The 20919-nt window shown below is 39.0% G+C and overlaps 1 protein-coding gene across 8 annotated transcripts in view; it reads left to right on the forward strand.

Annotated features, from left to right (window-relative positions):
- The window catches only part of LOC150090447 (cyclic AMP-responsive element-binding protein 1-like), a 313271-nt gene that overhangs the window by 191500 nt on the left and 100852 nt on the right, over positions 1 to 20919 (forward strand). For all 8 annotated transcript variants that reach the window (XM_090389890.1, XM_090389889.1, XM_090389896.1 and 5 more), the window contains one exon: positions 18637 to 18813. In XM_090389890.1, coding sequence (XP_090246016.1) covers positions 18637 to 18813 — 177 coding nt within the window. The remainder of the gene's footprint in view (positions 1 to 18636; positions 18814 to 20919) is intronic.

Below are 20919 nucleotides of genomic sequence, written 5' to 3' on the forward strand. Positions count from 1 at the left end.
GGTAGAGAGATTTTAAGCCAGAGAAGATCAAAGAGAGGAGATTCCAAATTGTCAAGTCTCTGACAGGGAATATCAGAATGGACATATGCACAAGTACCACCTTTGAGGCGAAAGGAATCATACAGCGAATAATTTGGGCATCTGAGATGAGCAGTAGATGAATCAACCGATATCTGAGATTCTGTCAGAAAAAGTACATGGGGTTATGGGGTTTGGCAGACTGCAAGTGGAAATGGACATCGTTGAGATTAGAATTGAGACCACGTATATTTGTGAAATGAATTAGGAAGTCCTTGGGAGGTTTAGATCTTTTCGCAGATAAGCTTGCTCTATTAGTTTGACAATTCATGGTGTATTGAATGGTAAGAAAAATAGGTGGGACATGCTGTATGAAGTAATGAAATTTTTGGATATGGCGTACATGTCGTAAGAATATACCCAGATCCTTGACATAACGTGGCCTCGACAATGCTCCCCGCATACACACTACTCGGACTCCCTCCAGTCACTATCTGGCAGAGTAGAGGCAGCAAGATTATACACTAGCTGATCCGGAAGCTTCCTAGAGAGTTACCAATAAGTTCAGTCCGGTGTACTAACTAGCGGCCGGCCTGCGAACACCGTTTTAGAGCTGTACCCTCGAAATGTAAGGAATATTGGATCTCGCCACGACGTTCATCATAACCTCAAAAGTCATCAATCATACTGCATGATGGAAGAGATAGGGAAAGGTTGACCGGAACTTAGCTTTAGAGACTAAACATGGGTTCCACCATTTCAAGCCTCCAATAAGCAAAGTGGTGGTATTTCACCGGTTGATAAGAGTCATCTACCACCTAGTACTGCCTGGTAACATAGAGGGGCGGCGTTCCTTCATGTGGTGTGGGCGCCACACCTCGACCCCTGCTTACGTTGGTTCACACCCGGGTGGTCACCCACCATGTACTTGCGCATGGAGGTTATACCCAGGATTACTAACAGTCCCACCATCATGAAGGTGCAAGCTTTTAAGCTATATCAACTTCCACTATGACAGATGGAAGTTTGCTCCAGCAATTAACCACCTGTTAGCTGAAGGTAAATTTTCGCACATCTGTTCTACAACTATCTTTCCTTACTTTGAATTTATACCCCCCACAATTTATACCTTTGAATTTATACCCCCTTTGAATTTATACTTCGTCTTGCTCAGACTACCCCTCTTGAGTAGTCTGAGCAAGAGGAAGAATCCCATCAGCATTGAGCTTGCTCAAACCATTCTAGACCTTATTCACCTCATTCAGATTACCTCGCAGGTGCCTAGTCTCCAGATGCTGCAATTTGCAGAATTTTAACCTTTCTTGTTAAGAGAAACCCTTTGTTCACCACACCAATCTCATTGCCCTTCTCTGTACTCATTCCAGCAGCTCTACATCCTTCCTAAAATGAGGCCTCCAGACCTGCATGCAGTACTTTGCTGACCATTGCCTTATGCAAAGGAATAATCACCTCCTCTCTTCCTTGCTGGAAAAATTCCTGTATATCATTGAAAAGACCCCATTAGCTGCTCTGGCACCTGTCTGCACTGCTCAGAAAACTTCATATCTGACTGCACAGTTACCCCCGGGTCATTTTTTGTTCTCCTCTACTCCCGAGTATTGTACTGTACAGTTGGTATATCAATCTGGGGTTACTGCTTTACATATGCAGTACTTTGTATTTGCTAATGTTAAAACTTCAGTTGCCACCTCTCATCCCATCTGTCCAACTTTTCTAGATCCTGTTGCAGTAGCATACTATCATTAATAACCCTGCCCACCTTTGTATTGTCTGCAAAATGGACATTAAGCATGATATACCTTCATCAATGTCATTGATAAATATAGAAAACAGCAATGGGCCCAATATCAAACCCTGGGAGAAATCCACTAATAACATTATTCCGTGAAGAGCAGTGATTACCACTCTGTCTTCTCCCACTCAACCATCCCATTATCCATGGAGGCAACTTACCCTTAATGCTACACTGCTGAAATTTGTACAGTAGTCTTCCATCTGATATCATATATTTGGATCTTAGAAAGGCTTTTGATACTGTTGCACATGGAAGACTGCTGCACAAATTGGAGCAGTGTGGCATTGGAGGCAAATTGCTGCTATGGACAAAGGGATGGTTGAGTGGGAGAAGACAAAGAATGGTAATCAATGAACACTGCTCATCGTAGACTAATGTTATTAGTGGAGTCCCTTAGTGTTCAGTCTTGGGTCCATTGTTGTTTTCTGTATTTATAAATGATATTGATGATTATATATCAAGCTTAATGTCCAAGTTTGCAGACCACATGAAGGTTGGCAGGATTGATAAGGATACTAATGACAGTACGCTGCTGCAACAGGATCTAGAAAAGTTGAGCAGATGGGCTGAGAGGTGGCAAATGAAGTTTAACATTGACAAATGTAAAGTACTACATGTGAGAAGCAGTAATCCCAGAGTAGCATATCAACTCTGTGGTACTACACTGACAGTGGTAGAGAATGAAAAGGACCTGGGGGTAATTGTGCAGGCAGATATGAAGTTTACTGTGCAGTGCAGACTGTCTGAAAGAGTAGCCCATGGTGTCTTGTCAATGATATACAGGAATTTTTATACCAGGGATAAGGTGATTATCCCCTTGGATAAGGCCTTCTCTGTACTCATTCCAACAGCTCTACATCCTTCTTAAAATGAGGGGAGAAGACTCTGTCTTCTCCCCTCATTTTAAGAAGGATGTAGAGCTGTTGGAACGAGTAAAGAGAAGGGCAACAAGGTTAGTGAATGGAACAAAGGGTTGCTCTTACGAAAAAAGGCTTAAGTTTTGCAGATTACAGTGTCTGGAGACTAGGCACCTGTGAGGTGATCTGATTGAGGTCTGTAAAGCCTTGAATGGTTTGAGCATGCTCAGTGCTGATGGGATTCTTCCTCTTGCTCAGAGTAATCACGTGAGAGGGCATAAATTCAAATTGAGGGAAGACAGTTGTATGATAGATGTGTGGAATTTGCCTTTAGCCAGCTGGTAGTTGGTTGGTGGAACAGACTTCCATCTTTTGTTGTGGAAGTTGATAGCCTAAATAAATTTAAGGCTGAGCTAGACAGGTATTTGGAATGACGGAGAGGTGAAATGGGAGCGGGTTTTTTTTTTTTTTTTTTTTGGCTAATCCTGCACAAGCTTGCTTTTTTGCATCATATTCCTCTACTAATGCTAATGCTAATGCTAATCTGCAACAGTATCAAAAGCTTTCCTGAAATCCAATTATATGATAACAAAATTATGTTTTGCATCCATTTCCTTTGTGACCACATAATAGTATCCAATCAAATTGGTCAGACAACACTTCTCCTTAATAAAACCATGCTGTTTCTGAATTATAGCTGCAGTCTTGTCAGGATGATCCTGAAATGCTTCTTTAACCAGTGACTCCATTATTTTCCCCGGAACAGAAGCTAAAGTAAGAGGTCTGTAATTTTTCGTGTCAATCTTTGATCCCTCTTTGTGAATTGGGGATGTATTTGCATATCTCTAGTCTATGCGGATCTCCCCTGTGTCCAAGGATGCTCTCATAATTATGGCTAAAGGTGTGCTTACTTCCTTTGTTGCCTCCTTTAATATAACTGGATAAATAACTGATAATTCGATAGGTAGATTGAATAAATTTAGTATTGGGAGATAATGCAAGAAAGGAAACTTATACAGCATCAGCCAAAAAAAAAAAAAAAAGAAAAAAAAAATGCAATTTCAACATTCCCTGAAATAGTTTGTCTCTTTCTTTCTTGATATTGATAGTAAATGTGAAATGGAGCTGACACTAAGTCACCATTTAAATATATATTTATCAAAATGAACACGGGAATGAAAGTGTAACTTCAGTGTAAATACATGCTTCAACTTTATTTTGAGCAAATTCTCCTTTACTCAAATGTAAGACAAACAAATATGATTTATTTATTATGCGCTTTTTGAAGCTTATTATTTATCATTCACTTTTCTAACCCGATTATATTTCATTTACTTTTCTAAGCTTATTTGTTATTTTATTGTTTATTATATTGGTTATTGTTTATTGTTTATTGTTTATTATATTGTTTATTGTTTATTGTTTATTATTTTATTGTTTATTGTTTATTAAGAGTAGGAGACCAGCGGAATTACTTAACAAGTACAGGTCACTGTTGAAAAAAAGCCGTGAAGTAGGGTTGAATTTGAAAGTGTCTGCAATTCTGCCCAGACACGATAGGAGGGAGTATATGATGAGAGCCTTGTCGATCAATTCGGCCCTGGAAAGATTGTGCAAGGCTGAAGGGGTAGAATTTTTTTCAGCCTGGACTGTACTTGTTAACAGGAGAGATTGCTTCTACAGGGATGGGATACACTTAAATAGAAAGGGTGCAAGAATATTTGCTGATGCTATCGAGGCAGTGTTAGGTGGGTCGGAAAACTGCTAGCTTGGGGGGAGACAAAGACTAATGGATTAACAGTAGCCACGGGCAGAGGTGAAAGAGATTCTTGCACTGCTTCTATTGGAATGAGCAGAAGCCTGAAAAACAAGATGCAGGATATTTCAGAGACTGCTGGAAGTCATTGCGGTACAAGAAAACACATGGGTTGTGTTAGGGTAGCTAAGAATAGAAACAGTTGCATGTATACTTGCGTGTACACTAATGCTAGGAGTTTAGTAAATAAATTTGATGAATTTGAGGTATTACTCAAAACATCAAAGGCAGATATTGTTGGGATATCAGAGACGTGGTGTCACACAGATATAAGGAATGCAGAACTGGAATTTGGGGAGTACAACGTCTACAGAAAGGATAGACAGGATAGGAAGGGAGGAGGGGTTATGCTATTAGTTAAAAAACACATAAAATCCAAGGAAGTGAAGCCAGTTGACATCGCTGGACAGTGCAGTGTTGAGTCAGTTTGGTGTGACATAAGCATAGGTAAATCAAAATTGAGAGTAGGAGTGTGCTATAGGCCTAATGACTCTGATGAGTATAATAAGATACTGTACAGGGAAATAGAGTGGGCCAGTAAATCAGAGAGTCTTATAATGGGGGATTTTAATTTCCCAGATATTGACTGGAATTTGTGGGTTGGTCACTCACACACTAGCAAGGCTTTTGTGGATTTATTGGATGATTGTTTTCTACACCAGCATGTTCGGGAGGCAACTAGAGGGAGTAATACTCTTGATCTGATTATCAGTAGTGATTCTTCATGCATTAGGAATCTGCAGATAAATGAACCACTGGGTGGCAGTGATCACAGTGTGCTGAAGTGGGATTTACTCAAGGAGGTAACTACCATCAGAGGTAAAGGGAAGGGTTTTTGCTTTCGTAAAGGAGACTATGCTGGTCTGAGACAGTATTTAAATTCTATACAGTGGGACCAACTGATGATGTTACCAACAGCAAATTCAAAATGGGAAGCATTCAAGGAACTAATCTTGGAAGCTACCAGGCTTTACATACCAACCAAGAAATATTGTTCAAGGTTCAGGCCTAAATGGTTGTCAGATGAACTAATGAGACATATGGCAGAGAAGAAAAATGCATGGGATACATACAAATTAATGGGTGACGTGGAAGCCTATGATAGATATAAGTTGGTCTGTAACCAAGTCACAAAGGAGATTAGGCAGGCAAAGGCAGATTATGAGAAATCCTTGGCAAAGGATGCAAAGAAAAACAGAAACGAGTTCTTTACCTATTTAAACTCAAGAAGGAAAGGGATGAATCAGATTGGTCCACTGGATGTTGATGGTTCAACAGTTGAGGATCCAGCTCAGGTGGCTAACAATCTAAACGAGTATTTTGCATCTACATTCACACATGAGGAGTTATTCAGGAAGGGGAATGTCGTAGGTGAAGTAAACATTGGCAGTGAGCTAGATGATTTTCTAATAACTGAGAGGAAAGTGGAGGAAAAATTGTTGAGGATAAACATAAAAAAGGCACCCGGGGTGGATGGGATCTATCCAGTTATATTAAAGGAGGCAGCAAAGGAAGTAAGCAAACCCCTAGCCATAATTATGAGAGCTTCTTTGGACTCAGGGGAGGTACCCATGGACTGGAGATGTGCAAATGTAACCCCAATTCACAAAGGAGGATCAAAGGCTGACACAAGTAATTATAGACCTGTTAGTTTAACTTCGGTTCCAGGAAAATTAATGGAGGCACTGGTTAAAGAAGCACTGCAGGATCATCTGGACAAGAATTCAGTTATAGCTCAGACACAGCATGGGTTTGTTAAGGGCAGGTCTTGTCTGACCAATTTGATTGGATACTATGATGTAGTCACAAAAGAACTGGATGCAGGGAATAACTTTGATATTATATATTTGGATCTTAGAAAGGCTTTTGATACTGTTGCGCATGGAAGACTGCTGCACAAATTGGAGAAGTGTGGCATTCGAGGCAAATTGCTGCTATGGATAAAGGGATGGTTGAGTGGCAGAAGACAGAGAGTGGTAATCAATGGACACTGCTCAACGTGGACTAATGTTATTAGTGGAGTTCCTCAGGGTTCAGTGTTGGGTCCATTGTTGTTTTCTGTATTTATAAATGATATTGATGATGGTGTATCAGGCTTAATGTCCAAGTTTGCAGATGATACAAAGGTTGGCAGGGTTGTTAAGGACACTACTGATACTATGCTGCTGCAACAGGATCTGGAAAGGTTGAGCAAATGGGCTGAGAGGTGGCAAATGAAGTTTAACATTGACAAATGTAAAGTACTACATATGGGAAACAGTAACCCCAGATCAACGTATCAACTCTGTGGTACTACGCTGACAGTGGTAGAGAATGAAAAGGACCTGGGGGTAATTGTGCAGGCAGATATGAAGTTCTCTGAGCAGTGCAGACGAGCTGCAAGAGTAGCTCATGGTGTCTTGTCAATGATATACAGGAATTTTTCTAGCAGGGACAGGGACGTGATTATTCCCTTGTATAAGGCATTGGTCAGGCCACACCTTGAGTACTGTATACAGGTCTGGAGGCCTCATTTCAAGAAGGATGTAGAGCTGCTGGAACGAGTACAGAGAAGGGCAACAAGATTAGTGAATGGAACAAAGGGTTGCTCTTACGAAGAAAGGCTTAAGTTTTGCAAATTACAGAGCCTGGAGACTAGGCATCGCCAAGGTGATCTGATAGAGGTGTACAAGGCTTTGAATGGCTTGAGCATGCTCAATGCCGATGGAATTCTTCCTCTTGCTCAGAATAATCACCTGAGAGGGCATAAATTCAAATTGAGGAAGGACGGATGTCGGATAGATGTGCGGAAATTCGCCTTTAGCCAGCGGGCAGTTGGTTTGTGGAATAGACTTCCATCGCTTGTTGTTGAAGTTGATAGCCTAAACAAATTTAAGGCTCAGCTGGACAGGTATTTCGAACGAATTGAGGGGTGAAATGGGAGTAGTGGTTGTTTTTTTTTTTTTTTCTTTTTTTTTCTTTTTTTTTTGGCTGATGCTGAATAAGCTTGCTTTCTTGCATCATATGCCTCTACTAATGCTAATTATAATTTAATTAGCATTCATTTATGATGCTAATTAAATCTCTTAAACTACTTCGGTGCAAGGATTAAAAAATATTCCTTTGTTGGATACTAAATGGATTATTGATGTGTAATAAATATCATACTAACAATGTCTAATTTTATTAGAGATTATTAGTATGCTGTTTAGATGACATTTTTGTAAATTAATCTTCAAGTTTTACCTAATAGTAATCATACCACTGTGGTCGGCCCCAGGTGCCATGCAATTTATTAGTGACTAAGCGATTCCAGCGATTTATAGTGTTCTGAAAAATATACTAGTTATTTTAATTTTTTTTGTTAACTTCCTTTTATTTTTGTGAAACATCTCTTTATTTTACAATTAGTAAGTGAAAACACAGAAAGGAAACTCTCCTTTCTTATTTTTTCACTTATTCTCACTTTTACTAATCTAACCAACACAGTAGCCGCTTGGTCACTAAGTGGCACTGCTCTTGCCTCCACGTGGCGGGGCTGGAAACCTGGGAGAGGAAAGTAACACTCCCAGGGCCAAAAGAGCAAATATGAGTAGTAAAATAATTACTAATACTACAGGGCTTCAAGAGAAAGCCCAACCAAATAATTATACCGAAAACAAAGACAAAGAAACAGAAGACAGATATAGACCCACCAAAAATACCAACATACATTGTCATACATGCGACAGGAGATCAGACATTAAGACATATGTCTCCATTTGTAATTCAGAAAACATTAGAGGGTCTAGTAGGATCTTCAAAGTCAGTTCGACGCCTGAGACCTGGGGACATACTAGTGGAAAAAGAAAGTCCCAGACACTCCCAGAAGTTGCTAGCAACAGCAATTTTTGGAGGAATACCAGTAGTTGTAACACCGCACAACACGCTGAATTCTTCCAGAGGAATGATTTTCGAGTGGGACCTCTTAAATGTGTCAGAGGAAGAGCTCACAGAAGAACTGAGAAGCCAAGGAGTAACAGGAGTGAAAAGAATTAATATCTGAAGGGATGGAAATAGAATTCCAACAAGAACTCTTATCATAACCTTTAATACTCCGAAACCTTCAACAACAGCCAAAACAGGATATCTGAACCACCAATTAAGACAGTACATACCCAATCCATTGTGATGTTACATATGTCAGAAATTTGGATATTCACAAATTCGGCAACCTGTGCAAAATGTGGTTCTAAAGAACACGAGACTACAGTTTGCTCTGCCAACATCTTGAAACATACAAACTATAAAGGAGAATACCCAGCCTACTCAAAAACATGCGAAAAATGGAAACAAGAGAAACTAATTCAGAAATAAAAACAGAACGTAACACAAAATGACATACCAAGAACAAGGAGAATAATACAGCCATGGCCTACAAACAACCCAGAAATATGCCCAATAGAAATATATCCAATATAAATCAGTAGAAGTTCAAACCGAAATTTCCATGCTACCAAAAGAATCACTTACTGGATTGAAGGCACAAAAACAGGAGAAAACAGTGAATACTACAATTTATATTCACACAGAACAGATATCCACAAAGCAGAACCACAACAAAGACTGTCCTATACCTACAAACACCAAAGCAACCAAACAGATGAACATAGAAAAAATAAGCACATCTGAAGAACCAATACTAGAAATTTTCACAGAAGAAGGTATGGACATGGACTGGACTACCCTAAAAGAGATAAGACACAGTATATGAATGCTTCATTTCGGAAACAACCCAAAAGCCCCAGGAAAACCAAATAATGGATCAGTTCATCCAGTGGAACTGTAGAGGACTATGAGCCAACTACAACGATGTCCAGTATCTAATAACACACTATGCGCCAATATGCTTTTGTCTGCGAGGTCTACCTTAGACAACAAGATGCTCTTTCAGTAAAAAAATATACAATGTATAGGAAAGACAGAATAAGAGAAGGATCAACACATGGAGGAGTAGCTATCTTGGTCCATAACCACATCCCAACCAAACACATTCCTTTAAACAGCAATATAGAAGCAATAGCTGTAAGAATAACACTAAGATTTAGGGTAACCATCTGTTCATTGTACATTCCACCAGGACCAGATATAGCATTTGAAGAAGTATATCAATTAATCTCCCAACTCCCATCACCTTTCTGTATAATGGGATACCTGAATGGGCATAGTCATCTGTGGGGAAACACTGACATCAACAGACGAGGACAAATACAAATAGAAAGAATAATAGACCATCATAACCTTTCTCTATTCAGTAATGGTAAACGTACGTACTTTTACTCTCCTAGTCGTACAACCTCATCAGTAGATCTAACTATATGCACATGTTCCCTTCTACCAGAATTAAAGTGGCAAGTAATAGAAAATCCATACAGCAGTGACTACTACTACCCAGTAATCACCACACTGACCAGAAACCCTCCCTGCGATGCCAGCAGACCACCCCGCAGGAAAATATAAAAAAGGCAACTGGGAAAAATTTAGAAAACTGGCAATATTTAATGTCGATGAAACTCTGAAGCATGTCACAGAACCTTAATACAAGCATCCAAACAAACAATACCTACAGCTTCAACTCGGTTTCCATTGCACCCAAAATCCTGGTGGAACGAAGACTCCATGAAAACAAGAAGACAACAAGCCAGAAAAACTTCCTGGATCTAGTTTACTTCCTCAATAAATAGAATGACAAACACACAGATAATATGGAATAAAATAGGAAAAATAAATGGGAAATATAAAAACCAACCATCCCTGGCATTACACTGGAATGGAGAAAGCATTACTGAACCATCAGAGATAGTTAATATATTAGGAGAAAATTTTGCCAAAGTATCGTCAAAACATTCTTACACTACAGAATTTTTGACCTACAAGGAGAAAAGTGAAAAAAAAAAAAAAATAAATAACAGAATTAATTTTTATACCAAAAGGATTGAACCCTATAATCAACCAATTGTGTTACCTGAATTACGTGAAGCATTATCACAAACAAAACCAAATGCAGTTGGACCAGACAATATATACTATGATATGTTTAAACACCTAAAGCAAAAAGAAGTAGAAAACCTTAAACTGTACAATCACATTTTCTTAGAAAACCAATATCCTGAAGCGTGGCATCATGCAGTAGTATTAGCTTTCCAAAAACCCAATAAAGATCAGAGCAACCCAATCAACTATCGACTGATAGCCCTCACTAGCTGCTTAAAGCAAAATTCTAGAAGAGATAATTAACAAAAGATTAGTCTGGTATTTAGAGACATCCAACTTGTTCAAAAGTATACACTGTAGGTTTAGACATAATAGATCCACATTAGATCACCTCATAAGAATAGAAACATACATAAGGAATTCATTTATAACCTCAAAACATATGGTTGCCGTATTTTTCGATATAGAAAAGGCCTATGACACAGCATGGAGATATGATATACTGCAAGACGTCCGCGATACAGGTCTCAGAGGACATTTACCCCTATTCATCGAAACCTCTATGAGAAATAGAACATTTCAGGTTAGTGTACAGAACACGATGTCAAAAACATATAAACAAGAAGAAGGCATTCCCCAGGGGTCTGTCCTGAGTGCCATACTATTCGTCATAAAAATAAATGGCATCATGAAACAACTGCCATCCACGGTATCACATGCACTAGCATTAGCATTAGTAGAGGCATATGATGCAAGAAAGCAAGCTTATGCAGCATCAGCCAAAAAAAAAAAAAAAAAACTTCCAATTCACCCCTCCATTCATTCAAAATACCTGTCCAGCAGAGCCTTAAATTTATTTAGGCTATCAACTTCCACAACAAGGGATGGAAGTTTGTTCCACCAACAAACTACCCGCTGGATAAAGGCAAATTTCCGCACATATAGAGTGGGCCAGAGTAAATCAGAGAGTCTTATAATGGGGGATTTTAATTTCCCAGATATTGACTGGAATTTGTGGGTTGGTCACTCGCACACTAGCAAGGCTTTTGTGGATTTATTGGATGATTGTTTTCTATATCAGCATGTTCGTGAGGCAACAAGAGGGAGCAATACTCTTGATCTGATTATCAGTAGTGATTCTTCATGCATTAAGAACCTGCAGATAAATGAACCACTAGGTGGCAGTGATCACAGTGTGTTGAAGTGGGATTTACTCAAGGAGGTAACTACCATCAGAGGTAAAGGGAAGGGTTTTTGTTTTCGTAAAGGCGACTACGATGGTCTGAGACAGTATTTAAATTCTATACAGTGGGACCAACTGATGATGTTACCAACAGCAAACTCAAAATGGGAAGCATTCAAGGAACTAATCTTGGAGGCTACCAGGCTTTACATACCAACTAAGAAATATTGTTCAAGGTTTAGGCCTAAATGGTTGTCAGATGAACTAATGAGACATGTGGCAGAGAAGAAAAATGCATGGGATACATACAAATTAATGGGTGACATGGAAGCCTATGATAGATATAAGTTGGTCTGTAACCAAGTCACAAAGGAGATTAGGCAGGCAAAGGCAGACTACGAAAAATCCTTGGCAAAGGATGCAAAGAAAAACAGAAAAGAGTTCTTTACATACTTGAACTCGAGAAGGAAAGGGATGAATCAGATTGGTCCACTGGATATTGATGGTTCAACAGTTGAGGATCCTGCTCAGGTGGCTAACAATATAAACGAGTATTTTGCATCTACATTCACGCATGAGGAGTTATTCAGGAAGGAGAATGATGTAGGTAAAGTAAACATTGGCAGTGAGCTGGATGATTTTGTAATAACTGAGAGGAAAGTGGAGGAGAGATTGTTGAGGATAAACATAAAAAAGGCACCTGGGGTGGATGGGATCTATCCAGTTATATTAAAGGAGGCAGCAAAGGAAGTATGCAAACCCCTAGCCATAATTATGAGAGCTTCTTTGGACTCAGGGGAGGTACCCATAGACTGGAGATGTGCAAATGTAACCCCAATTCACAAAGGAGGATCAAAGGCTGACACAAGTAATTATAGACCTGTTAGTTTAACTTCTGTTCCAGGTAAATTAATGGAGGCACTGGTTAAAGAAGCACTGCAGGATCATCTAGACAAGAATTCAGTTATAGCTCAGACGCAGCATGGTTTTGTTAAGGGCAGGTCTTGCCTGACCAATTTGATTGGATACTATGATGTAGTCACAAAAGAACTGGATGCAGGGAATAACTTTGATATTATATATTTGGATCTTAGAAAGGCTTTTGATACTGTTGCACATGGAAGACTGCTGCACAAATTGGAGCAGTGTGGCATTGGAGGCAAATTGCTGCTATGGATAAGGGGATGGTTGAGTGGCAGAAGACAGAGAGTGGTAATCAATGGACACTGCTCAACGTGGACTAATGTTATTAGTGGAGTTCCTCAAGGTTCAGTGTTGGGTCCATTGTTGTTTTCGGTGTTTATGAATGATATTGATGATGGGATATCAAGTTTAATGTCTAAGTTTGCAGATGATACAAAGGTTGGCAGGGTCGTTAAGGACACTACTGACGCTATGCTGCTGCAACAGGATCTGGAAAGGTTGAACAGATGGGCTGAGAGGTGGCAAATGAAGTTTAACATTGACAAATGTAAAGTACTACATATGGGAAACAGTAACCCCAGAGCAATGTATCAACTCTGCGGTACTACACTGACAGTGGTGGAGAATGAAAAGGACCTGGGGGTAATTGTGCAGGCAGATATGAAGTTCTCTGAGCAGTGCAGACGAGCTGCAAGAGTAGCTCATGGTGTCTTGTCAATGATATACAGGAATTTTTCTAGCAGGGATAAGGAGGTGATTATTCCCTTGTATAAGGCAATGGTTAGGCCACATCTTGAGTACTGTATACAGGTCTGGAGGCCTCATTTCAAGAAGGATGTAGAGCTGCTGGAACGGGTACAGAGAAGGGCAACAAGATTAGTAAATGGAACAAAGGGTTGCTCTTACGAAGAAAGGCTTAAATTTTGCAAATTACAGAGTCTGGAGACTAGGCACCGGCGAGGTGATCTGATAGAGGTGTATAAGGCTTTGAATGGTTTGAGCATGCTCAATGCCAATGGGATTCTTCATCTTTCTCAGAATAATCACCTCAGAGGGCATAAATTCAAATTGAGGAAGGACGGATGTCGGATAGATGTGCGGAAATTTGCCTTTGGCCAGCGGGTGGTTGGTTGGTGGAACCGACTTCCATCACTTGTTGTTGAAGTTGATAGCTTAAACAAATTTAAAGCTCAACTGGACAGGTATTTCGAACGAACGGAGGGGTATAATGGGAGAGGGGTTTTTTTTTTTTTTTTTGGCTGATGCTGAATAAGCTTGCTTTCTTGCATCATATGCCTCTACTAATGCTAATGCTAATCTATCCTACATCTGTCTTTCCTCAATTTTAATTTATACCCTCTCAGGTGTTTATTCTGAGCAAGAGGAAGAATTCCATCAGGATTGAGCATGCTCAAACCATTCAAGGCTTTTTATACACCTCTATCAGATCACCTCGCCAGTGCCTAGTCTCCAGACACTGTAATTTGCAAAACTTAAGCCTTTCTTCATAAGAGCAACCCTTTGTTCCATTCACTAATCTTTTTGCCCTTCTCTGTACTCGTTCCAGCAGCTCTACATCCTTCTTGAAATAAGGCCTCCAGACCTGTATACAGTACTCAAGGTGTGGCCTGACCATTGCCTTATACAAGGGAATAATCACCTCCTTATCCCTGCTAGAAAAATTCCTGTATATCATTGACAAGACCCCATGAGCTACTCTTGCAGCCCATCTGCACTGCTCAGAAAACTTCATATCTTCCTGCACAATTACCTCCAGGTCCTTTTCATTTTCTACCACTGTCAGTGTAGTACCACAGAGTTGAAACGTTGCTCTGGGGTTGCTGTTTCCCATAGGTAGTACTTTACATTTGTCAATGTTAAACTTCATTTGCCACCCCTCAGCCCATCTGCTCAACTTTTTCCAGATCCTGTTGCAGCAGCATAGTGTCAGTAGTGTCCTTGACAACCCTGCCAACCTTTGTATCGCCTGCAAACTTGGACATTAAGCTTGATATACCATCATCAATACAATTTATAAATACAGAAAACAATAATGGACCCAACAGTGAACCCCGAGGGACTCCACTAATAACATTAGTCCACGATGAGCAGTGTCCATTGATTACCACTCTCTGTCTTCTCCCCCTCAACCACAACTTTATCCATAGCAGCAATTTGCCCCCAATGCCACAGTGCTCCAATTTGTGCAGCAGTCTTCCATGTGCAACAGTATCAAAAGCCTTTCTAAGATCCAAATATATAATATCAAAGTTATTCCCTGCATCCAGTTCTTTTGTGACTGCATCATAGTATCCAATCAGATTGGTCAGGCAAGACTTCCCCTTAACAAAAGCATTCTGTGTCCGAGCTATAACTGAAGTCTTGTCTAGATGATCCTGCAGTGCTTCTTTAACCAGTGCCTCCATTAATTTTCCGGGAACAGAAGTTAAACTAACAGGTCTATAATTACTTGTGTTGCCCTTTGATCCTCCTTTGTGAATTGGGATCACATTTGCACATCTCCAGTCTGTGGGTACCTCCCCTGAATCCAAGGAAGCTCTCATAATTATGGCTAAGGGTTTTCTTACTTCCTTTGTTGCCTCCTTTAATATAACTGGATAGATCCCATCCACCCCAGATGCCTTTCTTGTGTTTATCTTCAACAATTTCTCCTCCACTTTACTCTCAGTTATTACAAAATTCTTTAGCTTACTGCCAGAGTTGAATACACCACTGGCATTCCCCTCGCTGAATAACTCCTCATGTGTGAATGTCGATGCAAAATATTCATTTAGTTTGTTAGCTACCTGAGCAGGATCATGAACAGTTGACCCACCAATATCAAGTCGACCAATCTGATTCATCCTCTTCTAGAGTTTACATAAGTAAAGAACTCTTTGCTGTTTTTCTCTTTGCATCCCTTTCCAAAGATTTCTCGTAATCTGCCTTTGCCTGCCTATCCTGCTTTGTAACTTGATTATAGATCAACTTGTATGTATCATAGGCTTCTGTGTCACGTGTTAATTTATATGTATCCCATGCATTTTTCTTCTCTGTCATATGTCTCATTAGTTCATCTGACATCCATTTAGGCCTAAACCTTGAACAATATTTCTTAGTTGGTATGTAAAGCCCAGTAGCTTCCAAGATAAATTCTTTGAATGCTTCCCATTTTGAATTTGTTGTTGGTAACATCTTCAGTTGTTCCCACTGTATAGAATTTAAATACTGTCTCAGACCATCGTAGTCGCCTTTACGAATGCAATAACCCTTCCCTTTACTCCTGATGATAGTTACCTCTTTGAGTAAATCTCACTTCAGCACACTGTGATCACTGCCACCTAGTGGTTCCTTTATCTGCAGATTCTTAATGCATGAAGAATCACTACTGATAATCAAATCAAGTATATTACTCCCTCTAGTTGCCTTCCGAACATGCTGATGTAGAAAACAATCATCCAATAAATCCACAAAAGCCTTGCTAGTGTGTGAGTGACCAACCCACAAATTCCAGTCAATATCTGGGAAATTAAAATTCCCCATTATAAGACTCTCTCATGTACTGGCCCACTCTATTTCCCTGTACAGTTTCTTATTATGCCCATCAGAGTCATTAGGCCTATAGCACACTCCTACTCTCATATTCGATCTTACATTGCTTATGTCGCACCAAACTGACTCGACACTGCACTGTCCAGCGATGTCGACTGGCTTCACTTCCTTGGATTTTATGTGTTTCTTAACTAATAGCATAACCCCTCCTCCCTTCCTATCCTGTCTGTCCTTTCTGTAGACGTTGTACTCCCCAAATTCCAGTTCTGCATTCCTTATATCTGTGTGACACCACGTCTCTGATATCCCAACAATATCCACCTTTGATGCTTTGAGCAATACCTCAAATTCATCAAATTTATTTACCAAACTCCTAGCATTGGTGTACACGCAAGTGTACATGCACCTGTTTCTATTCTTAGCTACCTTAACACAACCCATGTGTTTACTTGTACCGCAATGACTCCCAGCAGACTTCAGTATTTTGTATCAAGCACAAAATATGGTAACAATAGAAAGGCAACTACAATGTGCAATTAACAAAATCAGTAATTGGGCCCAGGAAAATGGATTTATAATTTTACAACAAAAAACAGTCTGCATACATTTCTGTAGAAAAAGAAATGCACATCCCGACCCAGAACTAACAATACAGGGTTACAGAATACCAGTTATGCAAAGTGTAAAATTTCTTTGACTCACCTTAGACAACAAGTTGATTTCCTAGAATATATAAAGCAATTACGAATAAAATGCATGAGGTGACTCAATATCCTAAGTCTTAACATCGGTATCTTGGGGAGCAGATTGTTATACCTTGCTCAAACTTTACAAAGCACTAATAAGGTAAAAAATAGATTACGGAGCACCCATTTAGGCATCTGTGAAAAAGATCGCCCTCAAATGGCTAGATCTGATTCACCATAGTGCTTTATGAATAGCAACAGGAGCCTTCCGCACATGCCCTACATACAGTCTCTATACAGAAGCTAATAAATTGCCATTGTTCCCTAGGAGACAACAGTTGGCACTACTGTATGTATACAAGATAAGATCCATAAGAGACCATCCGACTTGGACATTCCTATTCTCACCAAAATGGGAAAACATATATAGGTACCACAAAAGTGCAAACCAGCCTCTAGGCATCAGACTACAAGAGCTACTGATAATATATGATCTCAATATAGATAATGTTGCAACTATAGAAGAGCACATAATACCACCATGGATAAACCACTCCACAGCTTGTGAACTCTCCACACAAATCTGGAATAAAAATACTTTGTCAGACATCAACCTTCAACAACTACGTGCAGTACATAGAACTCAATATTCCAACCATGTACCAATATATACAGACGGATCAAAATCAGAGAACCCTTTAGGAGCATAAGCAGTTTTCCCAGACATTACACTGTCATGCCAACTTCCAAAAGAATGCAATGTCTACACTGCAGAATTAGTAGCAGTTCAGATAGCCCTGGAGCACTTCAAAACCACATATCCTTTGAGAACAATAATATACTATGATTCATTAAGTGTAATACAAGCTATACAAACCATAAACAATATATCCCATCCAGTTCTCTGGCAAATTAAACAGATACTATCAGACTTAACAAAAGAAAAACAGGAAATACGTTTTTGCTGGATACCAGGACACAAAGGAATAAAAAGAAATGAAGAAGCCGACAGAATTGCAAAATCAACAACTAACCTCCAGAAACAATCTTTCCAAGTTCCATATAAAGACTACAAACTAATTATTCAAAACCACTGTCTAACACAATAGCAATAACTCTGGAAAAAACAAATATCAAATAAATTGTATGAAATAAAACCAAAACTTGAATTGGAAAACGAGCACAAGGAAATCAAGGAGAGAGGAAGTTGTTCTGACCAGATTATGAATCAGACACACATACACATCACATCACACATGGTTATCTACAGCTTGCTGAAGAACCTCCAAGATGCCAAACATGCAATACTATTGAAACAATCAAACATATACTGATAGAATGCCCAACCTCTGAAAATGATTGACATTTCTCATCGTTATATGAAAGAAATCAAAACATCATCCACAAAGATATCCTAGGCGACAAGGAACATGTATCAGACATTTTCAGATTCATGCAGATAATCAACGTCTACCACCTACTGTAAATAAAGATAATATACATATAACAGAAAATATTTAATCCTCATGCATTTGATCAAGATATAAAGAATATAATATACCTATAGAGAATGTAATATATCAAATGAACTGGTACACTGTGATCTCTGTTGTCAGTGCACCAGTAAACATCAAACCAACCACTGTGGTCTTACAAAGTTGAGTAGGAATGTTTGGTTTTTATTAAACTTAAATCTTGTATCCTATTAATCATTTGTATCTAAATGATTTTTATATTGATATTTAAAATTTAAGTAAAATTGAAAATTCTAAAATATGTTAATAAATAATACTAAAATTATTTGAAACTTATATTGTGGATTTACTCTTCAGGTTGTGACTTCCGCTTCTTCTACAACACAAGCTATAGCTGTTCCTCAGCCTGGTGGTACTGTTTCCATTGTGCATTTGTCCATTCCTAACCAACCAGTACATGTTCAGTCAGTAATACAGCCTGGACCAAACCAACAGTCTGTTATTCAGGCACCTGGAGGAACAACATTACATTCTGTAAGTTTGTACTTAACTCTTGAAATAATTAACATTGTTTTTATAAGACTCCAGAGCAGAATGCAAGATTCTACATTACCACAATAGGTTTAGCTTTACTGAAAGATTGATAATGTTCCTGTGGAAATAATTAGGTGATGGTTGATACTGATAATAAAATTTCTTGTACTTAAGTTATTTTTTAAAATTTGCATATTTGATTCTCATACCTTTCTGCATATTGCCTTTCATGTCTCATTAAAAAATTATTTATACTCCACTACAAACCCCACAGGACCAGAGGAGTTCCCAACTTTATTATAACTGCTGCTTTATTACTGCTGATTTTCTAGCACAACAGTTTACAATATGCTGTGCTGGTCTTGATATTACAGTGTGCATTAAATAAGCTTTAAATATACTTATCAGTATTTAAAACATTTACATTTTCAGGTTTGCAGCTAACATTTACATTATCTATCTCAGGTTCACAGCCAGCATCTACATTATCTCTGCTTTACAGCCAGCATCCAGTACATTATCTCTAGTTTACAGCCAGTGTCCAATACATTATCATGTGCCTACATATATTATCTCAGGACCACAGCCAGCCTTTCTTACTGAATTTCAAAAAGAAAATTTTACTTTAGTTTCTAAGTAGGTCTTACCAGTAGTACCAACATGTTACAGCTTTTACAGTAACTTTCATGCAGGACTGAGTTTAAATGTATTGCTAAAATTGAAACAAACATTGTCAAAATTATTTCCTATATTTTACTCATAAGTGACTAAAAGAGCTAAATAGATTAGTCATCTGTTTGATAAGCTTGAACCTGGCAGATCTTATAAGGTAATGTGCTAGATGTTTTACGAAGTCTTTTGTACTGCAGATGAAGGCATCTCCAGTTTATGAGAAACAGCACATGGCCTACTTTGGAATAGTTTGAATTTCTGCTCTTCTGTTGCAATGCTAACATAAAAATAGTGCTGCATCCATCAAACAAACTATTTACGCTTTACATCTATAATAAAATTGAATGTAAAAGCTAAATGTAAATTAAAAATATTTTATTTTATATTAAGTTTGAATGGACTTGCTTTGGTGCTGCATAGCTTTGGTATTGGTTCTAAATTCAGTATAGTTACTGACAGTTCTTGCTCAAAAATTACTCAAAATCTGAAAAGTGGTGGAGGTGGGAGAACAGAGGAAGAAGTGGATGCATCAAGTTTTTGAGAACATGCTAATAGTCACAAGACAGTTATCAACAGATTGTTTTCTGACAGTAATTTTTATTTTAGTAAATATGAATGCATTTTTAAAATATTATTTTCATATCAGGAAGGGGAAGGGAATAAGTTTCCTTCCTTGGATATTCATATCAGTAATATAAATAATTCCTTCTATTCCATGGTAAATAGAAACCTCATTAACACTGAGTGCCATAAACTTCCAGGCGCCTCCGTAGCCAGGTGGGAAGGAGCAGCAGTGCGTAGCACACGCTTCTTGATTAGACCGGGGTTCGAGCCCGTCACCACCAAATACGGAGGATGCGGAAAGGTCGGGGAATGACCACCGCATATCCCGGAGCAATATGGCCTTAGTTGCTAATGCTCCTAAAAATCAAATAACAAACAGCAACAACCATAAACTTCCACTTCAGTCACTCTGACAGCATCAAAGTAGATATTGCCAATGGCATAATGCTGAGGGTTCTACACTCCTCTTGTTGCTTATCTGGCCCATTCTATCAGGAGGAACAAAATACTCTCGCTCCACCACTACCACCAACACCATCATTACCACTTGGCATCACCCTGCACTGTTGCCTAGACTAGAAGTTATTGAGGCTGGGCAGAAGGTCTTCTTTCAGAAAATATAACCTCCTCACCTCCAACACTAGATATAATCTGTGGCAGGGGCATCCTACCTTTTTTGACTAGGGGTCAAAATACAAGGGCTGTTCAATGAAGGATGATCATAATTTTTCATAAACAACCATACTGCTTGCTATTTTTAGCTGAGTTGTGGAATTTAAGACCAAACCAAGCTGCATCACATAGCAACTGTGCAGTTGACTCATTCACATGCATGTTTTTGGCAGTTTATGCCTGTTCAGTTTCACCTAC

Source organism: Mastigoproctus giganteus, chromosome 2, assembly GCF_048544385.1.
Source record: "Mastigoproctus giganteus isolate SK-2022 chromosome 2, ASM4854438v1, whole genome shotgun sequence".
In the NCBI taxonomy this organism is placed as follows: Eukaryota; Metazoa; Arthropoda; class Arachnida; order Uropygi; family Thelyphonidae; genus Mastigoproctus; species Mastigoproctus giganteus.